This window comes from Rhamphochromis longiceps, linkage group LG5 (assembly GCF_057381845.1).
Source record: "Rhamphochromis longiceps isolate RC_006_pf linkage group LG5, R_longiceps_female_GT1.1, whole genome shotgun sequence".
NCBI lineage: Eukaryota > Metazoa > Chordata > Actinopteri > Cichliformes > Cichlidae > Rhamphochromis > Rhamphochromis longiceps.
This window is the reverse complement of record NC_140561.1, coordinates 31,511,925-31,533,989: the sequence shown is the minus strand read 5'-3', so window position 1 is coordinate 31,533,989 and position 22,065 is coordinate 31,511,925. Positions and strand designations below refer to the sequence as shown.

Here is a 22,065-nt window from a genome sequence, read left to right as displayed (position 1 = left end):
GCTACATAAAAAAAAGACAATTTCTGATCTCCAGGGCAAAGAAGATCCATCTTATTTTATCTTATAATGGAATGGTCAAACTACCTCAGGTTGAACTCTCTGCGACCCGTGGAGCAATGTGAAAAACGCATTCAGACATCATCAAAACTGTTTTGAGAATCTGAGTTGAAAAAACAATAAACACAAATTAAATACATCAAAAGTTGATGGCATAACCAGAAGAAACAATTTTATTGGATACTAATGTGCAATGACATGTAACAGTCAAAGACAGTAGATGCAGGAGACGAGCAAATATATCAAAAAGAGGCTCCAGATACATCCAAGAACACAATACAAGAATCCCCCCCCAGAGAGTGTAGTCTTAGAGACCCACATTTTTTAACCAATTGTTTTATTTTTGTTTAGATTTTCACAATCATCTTGTATTTCCTGTCATAAGCCACGGACACGTGTGACAGAAGTCTGACTTTAAAAATCAGGGCTGCAGACTTGTAGAGTGGTTACTGACTAACAGAACAATGAAACCGCTGCTGCTAACACTGTCTCGTTGGATATTTCACTGAGAACTGCTGATCATAGGCCAACATGCTACCACTGAATGAATAATAAACGCTGATGTGGGATGATAAGACAAGAGCATGAGACAGAGAGGGCAGTTTATAACCTATGAACAGAGCTGGAGAGATAAGCCTGTGAATCTAGTGGAAAGGTCTGACTCAAATAAATACTGGGCGAATCATCACATCCTGCTGCCTTCAGTTGCTCTTTCCAGCTTTGCTGAAGCAACACAGCTTTGTTCCGATTCTTTTATCACTTAGATTGTTGCCCGTGTTTTATTTTTTTCTAATTTATGTGGCTATCTTTGGGTTTAATGCGAGTGTGATGGTATCACAAAGCTCGGTCACATTTAGCAAGAGTAAACAGTAACTGTGTTGGTCACATGTACATTCGTGCTTCTCCACAGCAGGTTCATTCTCAAGATAATATCAAAACTTGTCATCAATTGGATCGCTGGATATAACACCAATGGATGTTTGAACTACTGCTTGACTCAGTAAATTATAAATTATTTTGTTCTAGTTGTGTGAATGTCTGATCAGGTCTTTCTGTGGAGCTCTTTGGCTCTGCAGAGAGGGTGATTACTGGAAGTCAAAGAATGAAAGGGCTATGGAAACACACTTGCCATTAGCCCCGGCATACTGACTGCTTAAAAGACTTCTCAGGTTTTCAATATTCAGTTTCACTCCAGTTTGAAGTCTTTTACACTACATTACTGAAATATATTTGACAGATGACAGTACACAGCTACAATGTGTGGGCCTACAAAGCTTCTACTAATTGCAGTGTCATAACAAAACAATGTTGCATTTCAACCTGCCTGCCACATTGACACTTCATGATTTGGATGGTACTGTGTGTAACTTCCATTTCCCACAGACACGCTCATGAGTGCATTAGTGAAACAAGTGGAAACTAAGCTGTCTGTTAACCAGCTTCATGACACCAGGCATCAAGATGTTAGATTAGGTGAAGTCAAATCACCTAAAGAGTCAGATTAAAAGCGCCTCTGTGCCATTTACTGCATGTCTGTCATACTGTGCAAGACCAGTTTTAGACAAATCTTGGTCACAGACACTGATGCATATCAAATTGTGCGATGGATGCATAGTTGATTACAGTGCTGCAATGTTTTTAGAAAAAAATAATAATGACAGAGACATGAGTATAAAAGGTTTTCTTCTTAGTCATAGAGTGGTTTTTTTTTCCTTTTTTCCTTTACAACCAATTGTTTTGGTTTGTGTGTGTGCCCACAAATTTGTTTTCCCCTAACCTTTATTAAAAAATACGACATGTGCCGACTGGTTTATCCTTTACTGTTGTATTCTGAATAACTGCTTTTTTTGAGTAGCCCTGCTGTGAAAACATGGTCCTGGATGTCTGTCTAAATTTTTTGTTTGTGGGCAGTCTGTTGATCAAAGCCCCAAATCGGCCACTGATGGACATGTCGCACAATCAATACCATATTTAGTTTGAAACAACCAAAGAGGATGTACTTCTCATGAATGTCATGTTAGATTTCAGAGCGTGTCACAGCCTCTGTAAACATTTCATCTGAGATAAAGAAGCAACCTTCTGGGCAACAGAAGAAAAAGAAGAGATTGATGTGCGTTGGTCAACTGTCTGAGCAACATCTCCTGAGAGAGCAACTGGAGGAGCTTCTAGAGAGACACTGAGCTACAGCTACAGCCAGACGACAGGGAGTTTGTGCGTGTTTGTTTACAGGAAGAAAAAGCTGGTCTGTTCCTTCAGTCTTTTGGGAACTATCATGTCGAAGTGGGCAAGAAGTGGAAGAAGCTTAATGCTGCGTCCAGTTGATGCTCTTCAGGTCGATGCCTTCCTGACTCATCTCCCACAGAGGACTGACAGACAGAAAGAGAGGCAAAGAGGCAGGTTAGAGAAAACAAGGTTACCATTCAAAATTTTGTATCAATTTTATGAATGTAAAGTAAAATCAGCATCTGCGCGATAGTGTCTGAGAGCTGACTTTACCTCATCTCTCTGAGTCTGTGGACCTGCTCGATGCATTTCTCTGCTGTGTAGTCAACCTCTTCTTCAGTGGTGAACCTGCCAATACCAAACCTGCCACAGACACAAACACGGACATTTAAACCTGAAACTAGAGAACATGAAAGGCTGTTGGTAACCATTCCCTGGTTATCCAAGTTTATAAACAGCTTAGTTTTCTGTGGATTTAATCACTTTGATTGCTAAGTCTGATCAATGTGAAGAAAAGAGTTAGGAAGCTCAAGGAAAATCATTATTAAACTTCTGGGGAGTTGCAGTTTTTATCATAATCCAGGTTACAGGAGGTATTGTTACCTGATGGAAGAGTGAGCCAGATCTTCATCTGCTCCAATAGCTCTGAGGACGTATGATGGCTCCAAAGACGCTGAAGTACATGCACTGCACACACAGACACAAATATTCATCTTTAGAGACTTCATGCACAATCATATGAGGCTTTTGAACTGTACATTAAGCATGTAACTGTACTCTCAATGCTGGTGTTGAAACTGACATTTATGTTAAAAGTGTTTCTGTGAACTTGAGCAGAAGATAGGGAACGAAAAGTCATTCAGGCAAAAGGCATTCAGGACTTTGTGTGATAGGAGAATGATTTAATTTCAATTCCAGATTTAAAAAGTAGCCAACAAAGAGAAGCTAATGTAAGAATGCTACCCTGACCACACAGGTGGCAGGACACTTGATTCATAAATAGTACACAAATCGGTCAACACTTCCATCCTCTCAAAACCATGCCGATTTTCTAACTTTTTGATGCAGTGGGTAAAGTTCCACTCAAAAGTTGGACATATGTGCGTGAAAAAAAGTTTGTATCTGACCTCCCTGATGACAGAGCAACATCCTTCAGTGCCATCAGCAGACTCTCGCCCTCCACGTAGGCAAAAGAAAGGTTGATACAGCCTGAAAACACCCAGACACACAAACACAATCAAAGGCGTGAGTCCAACTTCCAACAAAAACACTTCAAAAACATTAACTTCAAAAATCTTCACTGACTTGTAAATCAATTTTGGTTTAAATTCTAACCTGCAGCAGCAGCACTGAGTTTCATTTCTACATGGAATTTATTAGCGTATTATAAAACCAGTTTAGTTACAAGGAGCACTTTAACACTTTACAGTTTAAGAGTTGGTTTCGAGGTTCAGTTTAGAATTAGGTATAGGCTAGAGTTAAGAAATGTCTTACGCTAATAAATGTCCTCATAAAGACTGCTAAACAAACATAAATGTGTTTACCAGGGTAACGCTGTTCTGGATCTCCATTCATGATGACATCAGGAATCTCAGACATGACCTTCTGGACCAGACGATTAGCCAGCATGGACACCCGCTGATGATCATACTAAACAAACAAACATGCACTAATCCCCCTGAAATGTAGCATCGTCTGGGAAGGTTTTTTGGATGTTTGACTTTGGTTATTTTACCTCCATCTCCTCCTGGGCGATGCTACAGGCAGCTCCCAGTCCAACAGCCAGTGGGGTGGGGACAGTGCCAGAGCGCAGCCCCCTCTCCTGCCCGCCACCGTTCTGTATTGGCTCCAAACGCACCCTTGGCCTGCGACGCACGTACAACGCACCCACACCTGGACACACACACACGTAGTAAGTATTTTTGCTTTTACACCATTTTACGTGCATCTTTTCAAAGATAATCAAACTCCGACTTTGACAGCTGATAGAAAAAATTAACAGGGAAACTCCGCTGATTTAAAAAAAAAAGAAAAAAAATCTTCATATAAACAACCTACATACTATATACATACATACTTTTTTGCCATCTTTCCTGCTTCATATTTCACCTGCGTGTATTTTGTTTAATTTTTAAAACCAAAACACGTATTTCTGTGGGAAAATTTAGCCATTTCTAGTTTTATACAATTTATATAAAAAATGGAAATGGGCACTGACAAATGAGCTCCACAAACTATCTCACCTGCCTATCGATCGGTTTAGAGTTATGCCACCTACTGGTACTGCTACTAAAGCTGACCTTTGGGTCCGTAAATCTTGTGACCACTGATGGACATCAGATCGATCTTCCAGTCAGAGATGCTGATGGGAATCTTCCCAACGGCCTGAGCAGCATCAGTGTGGAAGAAGACTCCTTTTGAGCGACAAATCTGACCTGTAGATAGAAAGAGTTCAAGCTCATTAATCTGATCAGAGCTCTCGGTTGGGCTCCGCATAAAGCGAATAGTCTGATTTATTCAGTAAAACTGACAAAACTATTTAGATGCGGATATTATGAGTGCGTGATTGTGAGCATTTCATGTGTGTTTGATTTGCTATGCTTACCAATCTCCTTGATGGGCTGCTTGACTCCGATCTCGTTGTTCACGGTCATCACCGACACCAAAGAGGTGTCAGTACGGATGGAGGCCTCCAACAACTGAACACACAAACAAACATGTAGTAAGACTCACTGTAAGGAGCAGACACGGGACACAATAATTCGTGAATTCTGTAACGCTACAAATGGAGGTAAAAATAATAAATACAGGCTTCACTGCCCAGAGGTATTGTAAATATAGCTTCCAGTTTTTAATATGTTCACACAGACAATATTCTGGTTGTTGTCTGCGTGATCTCTCTTTTTGTCTCTGTATGTTTACCTCTAGGTCCAGCAGGCCGTTGTTCTGGACCGGCAGGTAAGTAACATCGAACCCTTCGGACTCCAGAATCCGACACGAGTCTAAGACGCACTTATGCTCGGTCTGAGTGGTGATCACATGACGTTTTTTGGCCTTGTAGAACCGGGCTACACCCTACAGGAGAGAACACACTGGGTTAAAGGGAAGAAAGTTTTAAGATTTTCTCTGATTCTAGCACTTTCTGGAGTTGTGAATCCAGTTTGTGGCTACTGCTCGTTTCTTTTTAGCATTAATTCAATGACCTCATTTATAATTCCAGTAAATCAGAATCGACAGCAGCGTGACTTTAATTTGCTTCCTCTATTCTCGCTGTTATTACTTGTTCTTTGCTACACATGGTGTCTTTGGTAAGGCAATCCAAGTGGACTGAAGTGAAGTAGTTTGTTTCAGTGAAACAGTGAAAACAGATGCTACTTCTTCCTGTCAGCTGACTTATTTGCCTCGTGTGCACAGAAAATTTCTTTTAATTAAATGTTCTCAACGTGGCTGACAAATTCCATTTTTATCACAAGTTTTTGCATTTCAATATTGTATAGTTTGATTCAGAAGAAGCATCCAAATCATTAACAATACAAAGAGTTTTGTTAATGACAGTTTTGTTTTAAGGAGTTTTATTAATCAGTTCACATTCTGAATTTGCTCTTACTGTTTTGTGTGTTTTTTATTTCTCATGTAGTTTATCACTTGGTTTTTTACAGTGTTCTTATTTTGTAAGAGTTGTAGTTTTAATCTGTTGTCTGCATTTTATATTTTTGATCAGTTTTCACCAAAACAAAACCTGTGTGTGTTTGTGTGAGATAAAGTGATTAAGGTCAAGAGAGTAGGACCTTGATAGCCATGTTGTTGGACTCTGTGGCTCCGCTGGTGAAAACGATCTCTCTGGGATCGGCTCCAATCAGATCAGCCACCTGCTGCTCAGAGAGAAAGAAAGGGGGAAAAAAAAAACACCAAACAGATTCACATGTTTCTAATTTGTGTTTCTAATTTTGAACATGTGTTCTAGTGATGCTCTAACTCCGCCCTAGTGGCCATCACAATTTGGCCATTGAGAAATTTGCTCAAATTCTTATGCGTGGCCATTTTTCCTGCTTTTAACACATAAACTTTGAGGACAAAGTGTGAACAACCAGACAAAAAAATCAGATTTGATCAAAAAATCGTAATTGAGCATTAAGACCTGCAGTGTGAACGCAGCCATAGACATATAGCAACATCAGTCAGTGACTCTCGGTGAAACATGCACATGTTGTAGGTTACAAATATTAATGTCGGAGCGCTGATGCTGAATTCAAACATTCAGCATCAGTGCTCGACTTTGGTGTGCTCACTAGCTTGTATGAGGCCTGCATCTCTTTGCATACCACAGCTACAACTGAGCAAGCCAAAGTGATACATGGACCAGATTTTTTCAGTAAAAGGACTAGATGTTACTGTCCTTTTACTACCTGCAAAGAAAGTGTAAATAAGCACAGCCCACTTTTCTAAAGATGGAGCAGCTCTCTACCTTCCTAGCGGTCTCCATAGCGGATTCACTCTCCCAGCCGTAGGCATGCGTTCTGGAGTGAGGGTTACCGTAGTAATTCACCTGGTAGGGCAACATGGCATCCAGCACCCGGGGATCCTAAAGACACACACAAACATATGAAATAGGGCTGCTCGATTATGGCAAAAATGATAATCACGATTATTTTCACTGAAATTGAGATCTCGATTATTTGACGATATTTATTTAACCCTTTAAGACCTACCATAGAACCAAGTCCGCCAGAGCTTATATTATTTTTTTACATGTTGTAGTGCCATTTGTGGGAGCATTTCAAGTTGCTATACAACTGTTATAGCCCATATTTTAATAATATGTATGCATTATGTCCATAGTAACTACATAAATTGCAAAAAAGTTGCAATAAACTACAAAAAAATTGAAAATCGGTTTTGTTTTTTTACATATATTTCTACTTGGAGAAATTTAAGAGGTTTATCCCTCAAAACTTTAAATACAAAAAAGTTGCAAAAAATAGTTTACAACAACAGGAAATTTATTTTTAGTGTCTTCATAGTTTTATTTTGGAGATACACCAATTTTTATATACACTGCAGGAAAAACGAAAAAACAATCCTATGATGCAAATTTGCAAAGAAAACAGAAGGTGCATCAAAATAAACGATTTCCAGCAGTGCAATTCGAGTTCTAAGCATCCCAGAAACTATTCAGAAAAGTCAAACATGACCAGTATAGGCTTTTAAGGCCTACAAGTAAAAAAAACTACATTTCCGCGAAAATGACGTCACTTCCGGTTTCGGGGAGGAAATGGCCGACATGTGATAGTTCGTGCTGACGTCTGATTCACTGTGGGAAGTGTTACGAACAGCTGATCGGATCGGCAAAGCCTGTTTCTGGAATATTATGTTTTTGTTCCTGCAAGCGCTTTCTATGCAGTTTTTGCAAAGCTTTATGTGGAAGGAAACCGTGACCGAGGACAAGCTGATGGCATCAGATGTAAGTACAACTCCTCCGGTTTCATATGCAAAAAAAATTATTGCGCTAGCTTACACGGTTCAGGTTCTACAGGGATTTAAAAATAGTTACACAAAACGGAGTGTGCTGCTCTGACCGGCTTCAATGACTTTAAAAAATAATATAAAATAGTGTGCAACACCACTGAAGTTTTTTTTTTTTTTTTAACCTCTCTTTTCAACCAACAGCAGTCACTCTCTCCTCTCCAAATAACTTCTGCTTAGCCTTCAAAATAAATTGGACGGTTTATATCGACGCAAGGCTGAGGGTGCTTTCATAAGATCCAGGAAGAGGTGGCTGGAGGAGGGCGAACAAAATTCTGCTTACTTTTTCAGACTTGAAAAATACAGATCAAAAACAAACTCTATTCATCAACTAAATATTAATGGCATTGTCTCTGACAATCCTAGAGAAATTTCACATTTCTGTGCCGAATTCTATACTAAACTATACGACTCAAAATATAATGAGGCTGTCTCAACAGGATTTTTCAATAATATTAAAAACCTAAAATCTATTGTTGTGGAAGATAGAAGTTATTGTGACAGCCCTCTGACTGTGGAGGAAGTTTGTAATTCCATTTCTGCACTTAAGGCCAATAAATCTCCCGGCACAGATGGTTTGACTGCAGAGTTTTATAAATCATTTTCTAATCTCCTGGCTCCGTTTTTACTGCAGGTTTTTACAGAAAGTTTAGAGAATAACATCCTCCCTCCTTCTCTTACTCAAGGTCTCATAACACTTATTCCAAAACCAAACAAAGACTTACTCTTTATTGATAATTGGAGACCCATCTCCCTGCTTAATAATGACTATAAGGTTATGGCCTTAATACTTGCTAACAGAATTAAAGAGGTCTTGGAAACAATTATTGATGAGACACAATCAGGCTTTATGAGAAACAGACACATTTCTAATAACATTAGACTGGTTTTGGATTTACTTGATTACTCTGATCTGATACCTGACAATAGTTTCATTCTCTTCCTGGATTTTTATAAGGCTTTTGATACAATTGAACATCAATTTATTTTCCACTCTTTGGAAAAATTTGGCTTTGGCAAGTTTTTCTGTAAAGCTGTCAAAACCTTATACACAAATGGCAATAGTTCTATTAAAATGATTAACGGCTCCACCCCGAGATTTGACCTGAAACGTGGTATTCGCCAAGGATGTCCTATTTCACCATATTTATTTTTACTTTGTACACAAATTCTTGCAACTAATATTTCAAACAGTGTTGTACAAGGAATCACCATAGCTGATAAGGAGCTCGTCATCAGCCAGTTAGCCGATGACACCACACTCTTCTTGAAGAATGCAAACCAAATCCCTCCAGCCCTTACTGTGATTAGTGATTTCTCTGAGGCCTCTGGTTTATGCCTAAATCTTAAAAAGTGTGAGTTACTAGCAATTAAAGACTGCCCTGCAAATACTATCTGTAATATCTCTGTTAAACAAGAAGTCACATACTTGGGACTCTTAATATCCAAAGACCAAAAATCAAGATGCTCTTCAAACTTCACTCCAATTATACAGAAAACCCTAAAAAAGTTCAACCAGTGGCTGCAAAGGGACTTGTCTTTGAAAGGTAGAGTGTTAATTACTAAAGCTGAAGGGTTATCCCGATTAACATATGCTGCTCTCTCCTTACATCTGGATAAGAAAATTAGTAAAGATATTGACCGTATGCTCTTTAATTTTATATGGAAAAACCGTACGCATTATATTAGAAAAACTGTTGTGATGAATAAGTACGAATCAGGTGGGCTTAACGTCTTAGACTTTTCTACTTTAAATAACACTTTCAAAATTAATTGGGCTAAACATTTTCTTAAAAACCCTACCTCTATCTGGAACTTTATACCATATTATATTTTCTCTCGTTTTGGTGGCTTTAATTTTGTTTTAAATTGTAATTACAATGTTGAGAAACTCCCTGTAAAGCTTTCATCCTTCCATAAGCAGGTCCTCTTAGCGTGGACCCTCATTTATAAACACAACTTCTCACCTCACAAATACCTTATCTGGAACAACAGAGATATTTTATATAAAAATAAATCACTTTTCCTGGAAACTTGGATCCAAAATGGGATCCTGTTGGTGGCTCAGCTGGTTAATAGAGAGGGACAACTACTTACTTACAACGACTTTATTGCACTATATAATTTTCCAATCAGTGTTCAGGAATTCTCAATGGTGCTTGGTGCCATACCCTCAGGGACTTTAATGTTATATAAAAACACTGACAGCTCGATCTCTACCTCAGTCACTCTCTCTGGTCCAGCTGAGTCACCAATAGGAAAAATCTGCTTTTCACAGGAACTTGGTAATAGCAATAAAAGAATACGTAGTTTATTCCAAGAAGATATCGTCTCTCTCCCATATATATCTTATTGGAACCGATTTGTTCCAGATATCAAGTGGAAGACAGTCTGGATGGTCCCCCATAAATATTTGATTGTAAATAAGGTAAAAGAAGTCTCATTTAAAATTCTACATAAATGTTATCCAGCCAGTCACTACATGGTAAAATTTAAAAGGGACATAAATACTAATTGTACTTTCTGTGGGGATCATCCAGAAACTGTGACACATCTTTTTTGGTACTGTTCTTTTACACAGAGATTCTGGAAGGAATTTAGCGGGTTTGTTATTGTCCATATTTTAAGGGAGTTTTCTTTACGATGGGAAAATGTTTTATTCTGTTTCTTTAAGTTCCCCAAGAAGCATGATAAATGTTTTTTTATGATAAATTTGTTAATACTTTTAGCTAAATTTTATATCCATAAATGTAAGTTTACTAACAAAACACCATATTTCTGTCATTATTTTAAGGATGTGGAAATGTACATACAATCAATATCAGACTCCACCAACAAAAAGGCTCTCAAAACAATTTATGTATGTGAATTTTTGCGTGTATTCTTATAATTGTTACCTTTTTCTTTTACCCCTGGCTTTGTGTGTTCATGTTCTGTTGTTTTGTATACTTCATCTGTTCGTATGTTGTATACTCATTGTTTGTTAAATAAAGTTTATTTAAAAAAAAAACAAAAAAAAAAAAAAACTTCTGCTTAGCTTTCCGAGCTTCCCTCGGGTCCTCTTAATCAGCGGTCTCCAACCTTTTTTGCGCCACGGACCGGTTTATGCCCGACAATATTTTCACGGACTGGCCTTTAAGGTGTCGCGGATAAATGAGGGAGGGGCTAATAATCGGCTCAGTCATTTTTAATGATCGTTGAAAGCCCAGATCGTAATCGTGATTAAAATTCGATTAATTGAGCAGCCCTAATATGAAACTCTAAGTACAACCAGCTTTATGTCCAACTCTCTCTGACATCAGCTGTAAAAGCCTGTAAAAGTGACAAAGTGCTTAGTAACAGTTACCATGGGAGTGGTTGCCTGGAAGTCCATGTAGAGGGGGCGAGGCTCATCCTGTTCATGTTTCTTGATCAACTCTGCAGCATAAATTACAGTATATTTAAGACATTTAAAGCCATTCTTAAGACCACATTAAATTTATTAATGTAAAAAAAATGGCATTTAAATTGTTACATTATTACATTCATCGGGCATATTGGGGCCCGATGAATGTAAAAACAAAGAATTACCAGATTTTTTTTAACCTTATTTTTGTTTTTATGAAAAATAAGAGCCACATATGAGGATATTCGTTTAAAATTTCGATAGAACAGTAGCAGTATAATGTCCTCGTAAGTGGATATCAGGCCCTTGTAGAGCAAAATTGAGTATTTTGGTCTAAATAACCCAAAATGTGATGTCCACATATGTGGACGCCAGGTCCTAGGAAGTTAAAATACGAAATTTTTCACCAAACCTGACATGTGTGCAAAATTTCACGAGTTTTTGAGCATGTTAAAGCACTCAAAAAAGGCAATTCATTTCAATGAAAATAATAAGAAGAAGAAACAGAGCAGATACAATGGAGCCTTCGCACTCTCAGTACTCGGGCCCTAATAATAAGAAACAGAGCAGATACATTAGGGCCTTCGCACTCTCAGTGCTCGGGCCCTAAAAATGTTGTCAATCTGGCAATGAAGTCAAGAGTAATGTGCATGATTTTAACATTATAAAAAATGGAGAGTGACACAGAGAATATCAGAACATAAAATCTTTTTAAAACAGTTATTTAACAAGATTGCTTCGTCTTGTGCCAGTCAGCTAGTGCTCGTGAACTTTCCGTTTATTAGTGTTTTAATTTAGTATTTTTTAGGTTTTCCTGACCTCACATGGATTTTAAAGTCGTCAGTTAACCTGACAGTTTACAGATGCTGTGAAGTTTCCTGCCTCACTAAACTGCGTCACTTTGGGATTAGCTTCGTGCTAGTTGGTCTTGGGGGAATAAGCTACCCATTTTGCTCCGGGCAATTGTTACCTTTCTGCGGGAAGCTAGCGGCCGTCCGCTCGGAGCTCAGCCGGAGAGGAAGCCACGCGGTTGGCCTCAGCAGCCGGGAGGACACGGTCCTACCCGAGGCAAGCATCTTGTCAGTGGACTGGCTTCAACTGGAAAGCCGCTGACCTCCGTCAAAAACAGCACGCTGTTCGTGCTGAACACCAGCAAAACAGAAAACTTGGCACAGACCAGCTTAACCCACTGGTTCCTACGCAAGAAAATAGAAATAACAAAATATCACTACTTAAACAAAAGGTTAAATTTGAGTGAAGTTCGGTGATGTTGCCGCCTGTCTGTTACGTCCAGGTATAAACACAAATGTCAAGATAAATACGTAACACCGAACACTTCCGTGTGAGACGTTCAAATTAAAAGCTTTTCACAACCATCGCAATGATAAGCATTGCTTCATATAAAGTGGATTATTTTCTAAAAAAGTATATAAAATGCACATATATTTGGATTTTTATCAGTCGGACTGATAGCGGTTTTTGTCCTCTGATTGTCAAGGGGAGAGAAAAAGCAACAGATAAATAAAGTAACAATGTAAAAAAATATCATAGGACTAGGGTCACCAGTAATGATGTCTTAGACTTTACAGGGTAAAAACTTCAGGTTTCTGTTAATTAATTTAAGTAAGATAATGGAATATGTTCTTTATCACAAAAATCTGGGACTTCTGCAGCCAAAACAAATTGTGCAATACATTAAATAAAATCCCATTATTTTAACTTCCTCCTCTTTGCAGCGTCTTCACTCGGTTACTTTGATAGCTTGACGCAGCTCGATGTCGATGCCGTTTCATGGTTGCACAAGAAACGGAAATAGGAGGCGGGAGTTCCTGTGAACGTTCACCACTCTTATTCGTTAATTTTCTGTGTTTTGGTACCGCTTCTGCTTTTTGGTTGGCTACAAAGCAACGAGTTTGTGCAAAGTGGTTTCAGTATGTTTCATTATCTTATGAATACACTACTTTTAAATAATATATTTTTGCTTCAGTAAAATTTTTGGGTGAAAGTGTTGTACTGTATAACTATTTGCGTATATTTCTGGAGTTAAGTGGTTCGCACTGTTTCCTCACAGCATAGAAGGTCCTGAGTTCACTTCCACCATCAGGAGTTTTTACATCTTCTCCCCCGTTTGCGTTGGTTCTCTCAGGCTTCTTCCTACAGTCCAAATACGTTGGGGGCGGGTTAATTGGCGATTCCAAAATTGCCCTAAGACAGCTGGGATAGACTCCAGCGACCCCGAAGAGAATTGATGGATAATGCAATATTTAAATCCAGACCCAAACTCCATACCAGCTGGTGGCGCTTTTTTGACGTTCGCCCAATAAAGAAGAAGAAAAGGTAGAAGCGGAAGAGAAGGCGAATGTAGCTCATTAGCTACCTAGCTAGGTCACTTTTAAAAACCCTATTTATTAATTTATTTTTAAAAACACCGGGGATGGAAAATTAAACTTTTTGAGTGGTGGATCTCGCTTTGAGGTGAGTTTGAGGTTTCTGCTCGTAATGTGAAAGCTCGCAGAGACGAGCTAACCTGTCAGTATGCTGCTGCTGGCAGGACGGTAAAAACGTTTTGGGGTTTTGTTTTTATTAATATCAAATAATATGATGGGTTTATGCTTTAGTCAAATTAACGAATAAATTAGGTAGTGTTATATTTAACATTTACATGCGTTTTCTGGCCGTAGCAGCTGCACTGATCGTAGTTATTAAAGATAAAAAGGAGAGAAAACTAGTTTCCTGAACGTTAGACACCAACATGAGCGTCAACTCTTACTTGTTATTTACAACGACGAGTGAAAAGCAGAACTAAACACTGTGGGGATTTAACTCCCGAGTCTCAGTCTGATATTACTTTCGCACTGAAACTGAATTTGCACTGTAATATGTAATAGTAGCTTGTCGTTTTATTTTCGTATAGATATTATTATGGAACATAAATAAGTGAGAAATATTTATCAGTTTACCTACACTGGACAGTCTGTGTGGGTCCACTTTTTTTTTCCTTTTTGATGTGTTTTACTTTGTTTTTAAATTTTAATATTAAACAAATGAAACCCAAGTCAATAAAACATACAGTTTTTAAATGATGGTTTAACTTATAAACTGAAAAAGCTACACAAACCCGCCTGACCCTTTGTAAAAAGTAATTGCCCTAAAGCTGATTGTTTTTGCCACTCTTGGCAGCAAGAGCTGCTGTCTTTGCAGTCATTTGTGATGACTGGCAATGAGTGTTTCACATCACCGTGGCCCACCCTTATTGACAAAATTGTTTTAATTCTGGGTTTTCAAGCACAAAAAGCCTTTTTAAGGTCAAACCAAAACATCTTAAGCCTAGACTTTGCCTAGGATACTTCAAAACCTTTTTAATGTTTTTTGTTTTGTTTTTTTGGACGTTTTGGTTGCATGTTTCTAATTATTGTCCTGATCCACAAGTGCAAGTCTCAGATTCCAGCTTTGACACTGTGGCTATCTGGTAATATTTTCTGTTGTAATGTTACTTTCTGGATGGTTAAACCTTGTTTTATGTATGTGGGGTGCATCGTATGCAAGCCATTGCTTTGGCCTGCACCCTTGCTTTTGGAAAGAACCACTTGTTTCATTATGATCAGATAGCAATAAACAAACAAATACACAAGTAAATAGTGAAGAGAACCTATTTAAATGTTCGAAATCTCGACAGTCTGTGAACAGGACTTTAGAGATCATATACCCTTCATTTGAAATGAATGGTAAAAGAAGTACTTGTCACTGTGGGGTTTTTAATTCTTGCTGTAAGGAAAAAGAAGTTCAAAAATTATACATGCAACATTCTTAAAGGCGCATTTTTGAAGTGCTGCAAATGTAAATGTTGCCACCAACCTCATGTTATCAAAACAGGGCTGTTTTGCAAAGTTATCTGTAACTGGTGCCAAAGTCCGTGTAGAACTGACACAAGAGAATATGGCACACAGATGATCTCAACCGAGCTTCTTAAAAATCAATAAAAGCTGTGGCTTGGTCAGAGTGTATACATTTTTATGTCAAAGAAGGTGCACCCCCATTTTCTTTAAGTTTATTAATAAATGATGCTCTATAGTAGTTTTTGTAGAGTACAAGTTGCGACTTGTACTGGACCTTTTGAGAGTCATGCAGAGCTGATCTAATAAGTCAAATAATTTTTGCAACTGTGCATGACGATAATAAATCCAGCGTATTAATCTCACAAATCAAGATGATAGTAAGGATGATATTGTAAAATATGTTTTAGTTATGAAAGCCAGAAATTCATTTGAAAGATTTGTGACAGTGTCTGGAAGAACAAACATGTTTGTGTGAGTGGCCAAGTGGGCAACCTTCAGCCACATTCAGATTAAACATAGAAGTATTTCCACATCATCTGCACCTTCAGTGATGGTAACTTGCTAGTGCTGAAAGCTGTGACATGTCAGCTGACCCTTGGTTTATTTCACAGGTGACGCCATGCTCCAAGAGCTTTTAGCAACCGAAATTCGACACGTTTGACTAAGAAGCTGTCGCCACTGCCGGCATCATGGGGACAACGATGAGCGAGCCGTGTATTTATGATAAACTGTCCGAGAGTATCGACATCCTCCGTCAGTCGGGTTACCGCTACGGAATGTCGGAGAGGGAGATCGAGAGGTTCATCAAGCAGGTCCTGGAGACCAACGAGCCCAGAAGAGAGCCCCCACAGTTTCCCATCCTGAGAGCCACCATCAAGGTCCACATATAAATTACTACATTGCTGAAACAGATTAATACTGAAGACCTTTGACACTAGAGAGGCTTAGTTTTAATTTTAGTTCAGTAGTGTTGGTAATTAGTTTGAAAGACTGTTTTAAGATAGATTTAAAGTGTGAAAATCCAATAAGTTTACTTTGTAGAAGACTCAGCTCTTTTTGTTGCTCTAAAATAGGTTTACGCTTCACAGACGGTTATTCATGTGCTGTCCTGATAAAGGAGACATTTGTCTGAGTTGCAAAGTCTTTGTGTTGTCTCTTCAGTTTGTGGTGGCTGTTGGCTTCTTGCTGGTGGTGGTGCTGGCCTTCACCTACCCCCAGAATGCTCCCCAGCTGGGACTGGTCAATCTGGGCTGCTATAACTGGTCGTCCCCTCTCAGCCATGTCCGCCTGCTCTCCCTACCCATCGCCAAGAAGTACAACCTGCAAGGTGTGAGTTGTTTCAGTTTTTGTTCTGTCGCAAACATGCGTACACAAACAAAATCCAACGTTTCCTACTAACGAGAAAGTCCTTATTACCCTAGGATTGCACGATTCATTTCAGCACCTCAGCAGAGAGCTGTAGTTGGGATATGCCAATCCAGAAGATATTTGACGTTTCAGTTTAAATTAAATTTGACGTTTGTGTGCAGCAGCAAACATGACTGTTCCGTAAACTTGTTCTCCATTTGAGAAAAAACTGAAACCAAAAAGGAGAAACACTTTTTTTTTTTTTTTTGCATCTCTGCTTAGGGGCAGACCTGTGTTTATGCATGCTGTTACTTGCAGGGACACTTAATAAAACTGTTTCATCATTATAACATCTTTGACTTGAGTGCCTACCTGTAAGCTGTATGCATAAACTTTACGGGGCAGTGCACAGACAGTGCTATCTGCTAATCACTGTAACAAACAAAGTAAAATAAAACATACTAGAATTTTAGGGCAGTAAACTAATTCCAGTAAAAATGTCCCTAAAGGCACCATAAACATGAACCACTTCAATGACTCGAGTTAGTGGAGATGACATCCGTCAGACTATAGGTCTTTAAAAGAAATCCAAACAGGTGACTTATTTAGGAGAAATTAAATCAACCCATGCAGTTAGATTAGATGAAACTTTATTAATCCCTCGGGTGGGTTCCTCTGGGAAATTCACTTTCCAGTAGCACAGCACTGACAGCTCTGTCAAGAATGAAGCTATCCTTAGAGCCCAAAGCTTGTTTGTTTGTTTGTTTGTTTCAGACCAGCCTGTAAATATGCATTTCTTAAGTGTTTATTTGTGTGCTGCAGGTTTCCATGAGTGGTGGAGCGCTGGCGCTCTCAGGCAAAATCTAGTCAACTGTTCAGGCTGTGCGGAGATTTCCTCAGTGTTGGAAGTCCCTGAGAGCCTCAGAGGGACTGTCACTCTGCGACGAGGTCCTCAGCTTGTCCTGCTGAAGGTCAGAGGTCAACGCTGTCACGGTGGCCATCTAAAGAGCCTTGTGTCATATTCCTGATAGAGAACCTGTTTAAAATGTCTGTAAACACCACCGTGTGTGCCAGTGGTGCCATTTAAAGGATTTGACTTGTTTAATTTGGACTCTGTTATTAGCGTAGCCTCTGTCTTTCTGAAATGTGCACGTGAGCATTTTCCTTTCCAAAGAATTTATTTATTTATTACTACAAACACTTCAAAAACTTAAGATCATCATGATAACTGCATCTACTGTGCTGAACAAATGACGCATGCATATTGTGGGAGCCGCTCACACAGATCTCAAGAGATAAAGAATGTGTGTAAGACACTTGTCACACTAGGAAAAAGTCAACAGCAGACCTGTAAAATCACATGCCCTGTAAACAGTATTCAGTTTGAATAAAAAAACAAAACAAAACAGTTTGTTCATCTTTATTTCCATTTGTCCATGCTGCTCTCTCTAGGGCGGGGAGTCCCTCAGCGTCCAGCGGCAGCAGCTCGAGGAGCTCTACCTGGCTCATTCGGGCTCCATGTCCATTCTGCTGGAGGAGGAGGACGGTCTGCACAACCACAATCTCGGCCTCCCTCAGGGACCTGCCAACTTCACGTTGCTCTGGTACTTAGCATTTTTAAAGTAGTGCTCCATTTGCTCAGTACTAACCCAAACCACTGGAAAATACTTACTAATTTAATACTTGAAGAGGTCAGAATCAGATTGTTGTGCCACTAAAACATCTACATGCGGACGCATACTGTGTAATAAATAAAATGCTGGGTGCAACACATCTACCTGTAAAAAGTATACTTACTACACTTTTAGACAAATCTTTGTACTACCCCTGTGATCTTTGACCTTCGTAAATTGTGGTCTCAATTACATTCAAAAGAGGAAGTTAAGTCCACCCTATGCTAGAGTAGGTTTTAGAGCGAGCCAGCCTTGTAATTGTCAGATCGCTGACCCTATGACCCTAAAACTGGACGTTTAAAAACCAATAGCTGACATCACTGTGACCATTAATTATATCTGGATACAGTCTGTGTGGTTGTAGTTGTGCATATTACTTCTGTCCCTGTAGGCGGTTCAGCTCTGGGACCAGGGAGAAGGTGCTGAGGTGGCTCTTCCCGAAGGCTGAGCTCTGCCCTCTGCTGGACAGCGCCGGGACCATCCTGCAGCGCTGCCTGGTCACCCACAGCACAAACTCTCAGAGCAAGGTGAGTCCAACTGTGTTCATATTTGTTCATATTCCAATCGCGGAGGAAACACCACGCTAATTATCGTTATGGATGCAGAGAATAAACAGTAAAACGGTAAAAATAAAGAAAAAAATGGATTATTAGTAGTAGTAGTAGTATTAAGTTAAAGCAGCTGAAGTGTGAGGTTGTGCAGTTGTGATTGTAGCGCCTCAGTGACGTTTTGTCCTCGATAATATTTAACTACAAAAACACACCTTTCAGCTTTCTTTGTTGTAAGCTGCCGTTTGGGTTTCAGGGTGTCAGGGTGTTGGGCTGGCTGGTGGTGGGCGAGGGGCTGCCAACTGTTCGAGTTCTGCCCGTTCAGCGCTGCCAGAAACACTGCAGCTCCTTCAACCTGTGGCTGACGCCGGGAGACATGGGTAACACCTGCTGCACCTGCACATTTTTACACATGGACAGCAGATGAAATACAGATAATTATTTTTTTTAATTTTTTTTTAAAGTTAAAATATAGTTTTTGTTGTTAGGACTTTATATAGTTTATTAATTCATTAATGTTTAATTTGTCAAATTAAACATTAATAAATTAATGTTTAATCTGACAAATTAAAATCAAAGCAGTTAATGTTTTGTGTAGCTGCTGAAGCCACACTGAGCACCTATTGATGATTTGTTGTCCCCTCTGACCTTTGACCTGCACAGTGTACGCTGACCCCCGGTACTGGCAGATGGAGCTCTTTCCGGGTCGAGGCCAGAACATCATCTGTGGCGGGTCGACATTTTAAAACTTCAGGAGGCGCCAAGAGAAGAAGGGTGGAGTTCAGGACTGAGGCGTGACATGGAGATCATCTGCCTTGCTCCAGCTCCGCCCACTGATGCCTTACAAAGTCCCAACCTTTTATTATTATTACTTTTTCCTGGTACCCCTTCTTTCCTTACATCATCCTCAGAGAGCTGGAACAACTGCACACATGGAGGTTTGAGGACTGAAAAGTGACTCATTTAGTTTACCAGCTGAACGTAATCTCGTGCCATAGCTCCACACAGATATCTAGATAAAAAAAGAACAAACAAAAGAAATCTTTGTTTCTCTTTAGTGTGCCCGGTCCCAGGTCTCTGAATCACCGCCAACACCTCCGACTCGTTCAGTGATTTTAAAATATCTGCTGTTGTCCTTGTTGGTTGGAGAAAACAAAGTTATATTTTGTGTCAAAGCCAGAAAAATGTCTTCATGTGTGACTCTTCACAGTGATGAGGGTCAAATTTATGAAAAATGACTTTTAAATGGAGTCCTCTTAAGAGACTTGTGGTTTCAGATATTGATTCACAGCTGATTGGTCAGCCAGAGACAACCCAAGCACCATGTACAACGGAAGAACAATGAGATACAAAATTAGTGCTTTGTATATTGGCCGTGTGCAGCCGACCCCAGGCTGGATTCACTTAAACTTTGTGGCTTTTTAATCTGTAATAGCTGATTGATCTAAAATGAAACTGGGAGTAATCAAAGTAGAACCAGTAGCAACGCAGGGGATGACCCACAGCTCCCGTTCTTCTTCTCCCTCTAACACCTGCTTTTTTGCACTTTCTGGGAACTTTAAAGGAACTTTGGCGTCATTTGGATTCATGTGGATGTGGTAAAAGAGCCGGACTATGATCAGAACTTCCAGCCGCTAACAAACTCAGATGGTGCTGAGAGGAAAAACTCATCGAGCTGCTCAGTGCAGGAGCAAACCCAGAAACAAAAGAAAATAATTGCCATCTGTTGTGACGCTTCTGCCCTTTATTTGGTTCTTTTGATTATGTTAAAGGGACAGTTCACCCCAAATTTTAAAACTATGATATTCTCAGTTACATATCGTAGTACCTAAAACAGTCTGTCATTTGAACTGCGTTTTAGTTTTTCTGTATTTTGGGTAATTTTTTTCAAAGTGGACCCATTATGTTCTAGTATCAGTAAGAGGATATTAGAGTTACCCCATCTTAGGGCTGTTCGATATAACGATATATATCGGATGATGATGTTATAAAAAAACGTCTATCGTTGCATTTTACGCTATTGTTTGTTTCGTGGTGTCGCAAAATAAACTGTTTACGGCAATATTTTTTCATTATGGTCACTGTAGTGGTTATATTAATTTCTTAAAGTTCTCTCTTTCTCTTATATTTAATATAACCACACTACAGACAGACAAGCGTTTGTTTTTATGCGTTGTCGTTATTTCCACATAAACCTTTCACAATAAAGCTCAAGATCCTGTTGAGACTTTTCAAAATAAACTGAATCACGTGAAAGATCTAGAGTATTTACGGATGAGAAGCAAAAACGAGCCGTCAGGTGCTAAAAAATAAATGTCTAAAAAAAGTATAGTTTCATGCATCAGTTAAAACACTCGAGTCCAGGTACGCAACGCCCGCCTGGAAACACTTCCCGCAAGTCGAGCTGCCCGAGATTCAGAATTTACAGAAAATGTTACATTTTTGTGATTTATATCGTTATCGGACGATAGAATTCTTATATCGGGATATGAGATTTTGGTCATATCGCACAGCCCTACCCCTTCTTACTGACATCATAGAGATCTTAGAGTAGAAGAAATGAAAATGACATGTGGATATATATATAGGCATCCTTATTTGAAAATTGGCCACTTTTAATGTGAGCATCCTTCATTTTAACAATAAATATGGTGGAAAACAAGGAAAATTGGGAAAGGCTTAATTTAAATGAATTGTTTTGGCTCATGTTTTTGCCAAATGTAAACATAACACTGCGATTCTCATTCTTTTCAAACTCTCTTGAAAAAGTTTTTAAACTTTCTTTTTTTGGTCACATTTTAGCATTTTACAAAAGTGTTTTTAACCTGATTATTAGATTATGAGCCATCTCTGCCTCAACTCAAGTTTTAGACCTGTGAGAGAATATATGGGTGAGCTGGCCCTTTAACATCCAGTTTGCAACACTAAGGCACCACACAGCAGCAGACGGGAGACATTTTATTGATAACACAGACAAAAGCTGCTTCTCTAATTTCATTGTCGCTATTTATTGTTATGGCTGTATAGAAATTGAACCATTAATTTTAATAATAAAGTGTTGTAATATTATATTTTTGATTATTACATGGGATCATTAGCACAGACAGAGCAAGAGCGGAGGATATATTTTGTGCTTATCAGGGTTTAAAAGTCTGAATAATGTCAAGTAAGTTTGCCAAAGTTTCTGCATTTTAAAGATGAACTCCCTCAGCTTGTTTAAGAGTTTTACATTTCCAGCAAAGCAGCTGAAGCTAAGTCAGGGGCTGCATCTTTTGAAATGTTTGCTTTGCATAGAGATGTAACACTTTTATGAGGAAATTAAAACTTATCGTGTATTATATGCTTCCATCTGTGTGGACACTTTGTTTAAAAGTTAAAAAGTTGAGTCTGAACTTTATGGGGAATTGTAGGAATTGTGAAGAAAATTAAACAAAACAAAAAAAAGTCTTGCAGACAAAAGCCCATCCACCCAT

At 39.0% G+C, this 22,065-nt stretch overlaps 2 protein-coding genes across 2 annotated transcripts; one reads left to right on the top strand and one right to left on the bottom strand.

The window, feature by feature from the left end:
• Positions 1 to 203: 203 nt before the first annotated feature.
• nfs1 (NFS1 cysteine desulfurase) lies at positions 204 to 12,501 on the bottom strand. Its single transcript, XM_085407189.1, has 13 exons — positions 12,159 to 12,501; positions 11,150 to 11,220; positions 6,746 to 6,862; positions 6,069 to 6,152; positions 5,203 to 5,355; positions 4,886 to 4,979; positions 4,581 to 4,715; positions 4,016 to 4,173; positions 3,825 to 3,930; positions 3,408 to 3,489; positions 2,884 to 2,967; positions 2,554 to 2,643; positions 204 to 2,423 (listed from the first exon to the last, which is right to left on the bottom strand). The coding sequence occupies exons 1-13, from the start codon at positions 12,262 to 12,264 to the stop codon at positions 2,360 to 2,362; spliced, it is 1,344 nt and encodes a 447-aa protein (XP_085263315.1). The 5' UTR covers positions 12,265 to 12,501; the 3' UTR covers positions 204 to 2,359.
• Positions 12,502 to 13,226: 725 nt separating this feature from the next.
• Positions 13,227 to 21,932, top strand: lg5h6orf89 (linkage group 5 C6orf89 homolog). The gene is made up of 8 exons (XM_085407190.1): positions 13,227 to 13,663; positions 15,636 to 15,902; positions 16,186 to 16,351; positions 17,194 to 17,342; positions 17,824 to 17,975; positions 18,436 to 18,571; positions 18,849 to 18,972; positions 19,256 to 21,932. The coding sequence occupies exons 2-8, from the start codon at positions 15,714 to 15,716 to the stop codon at positions 19,336 to 19,338; spliced, it is 999 nt and encodes a 332-aa protein (XP_085263316.1). The 5' UTR covers positions 13,227 to 13,663; positions 15,636 to 15,713; the 3' UTR covers positions 19,339 to 21,932.
• The last annotated feature ends 133 nt before the right edge of the window (positions 21,933 to 22,065 follow it).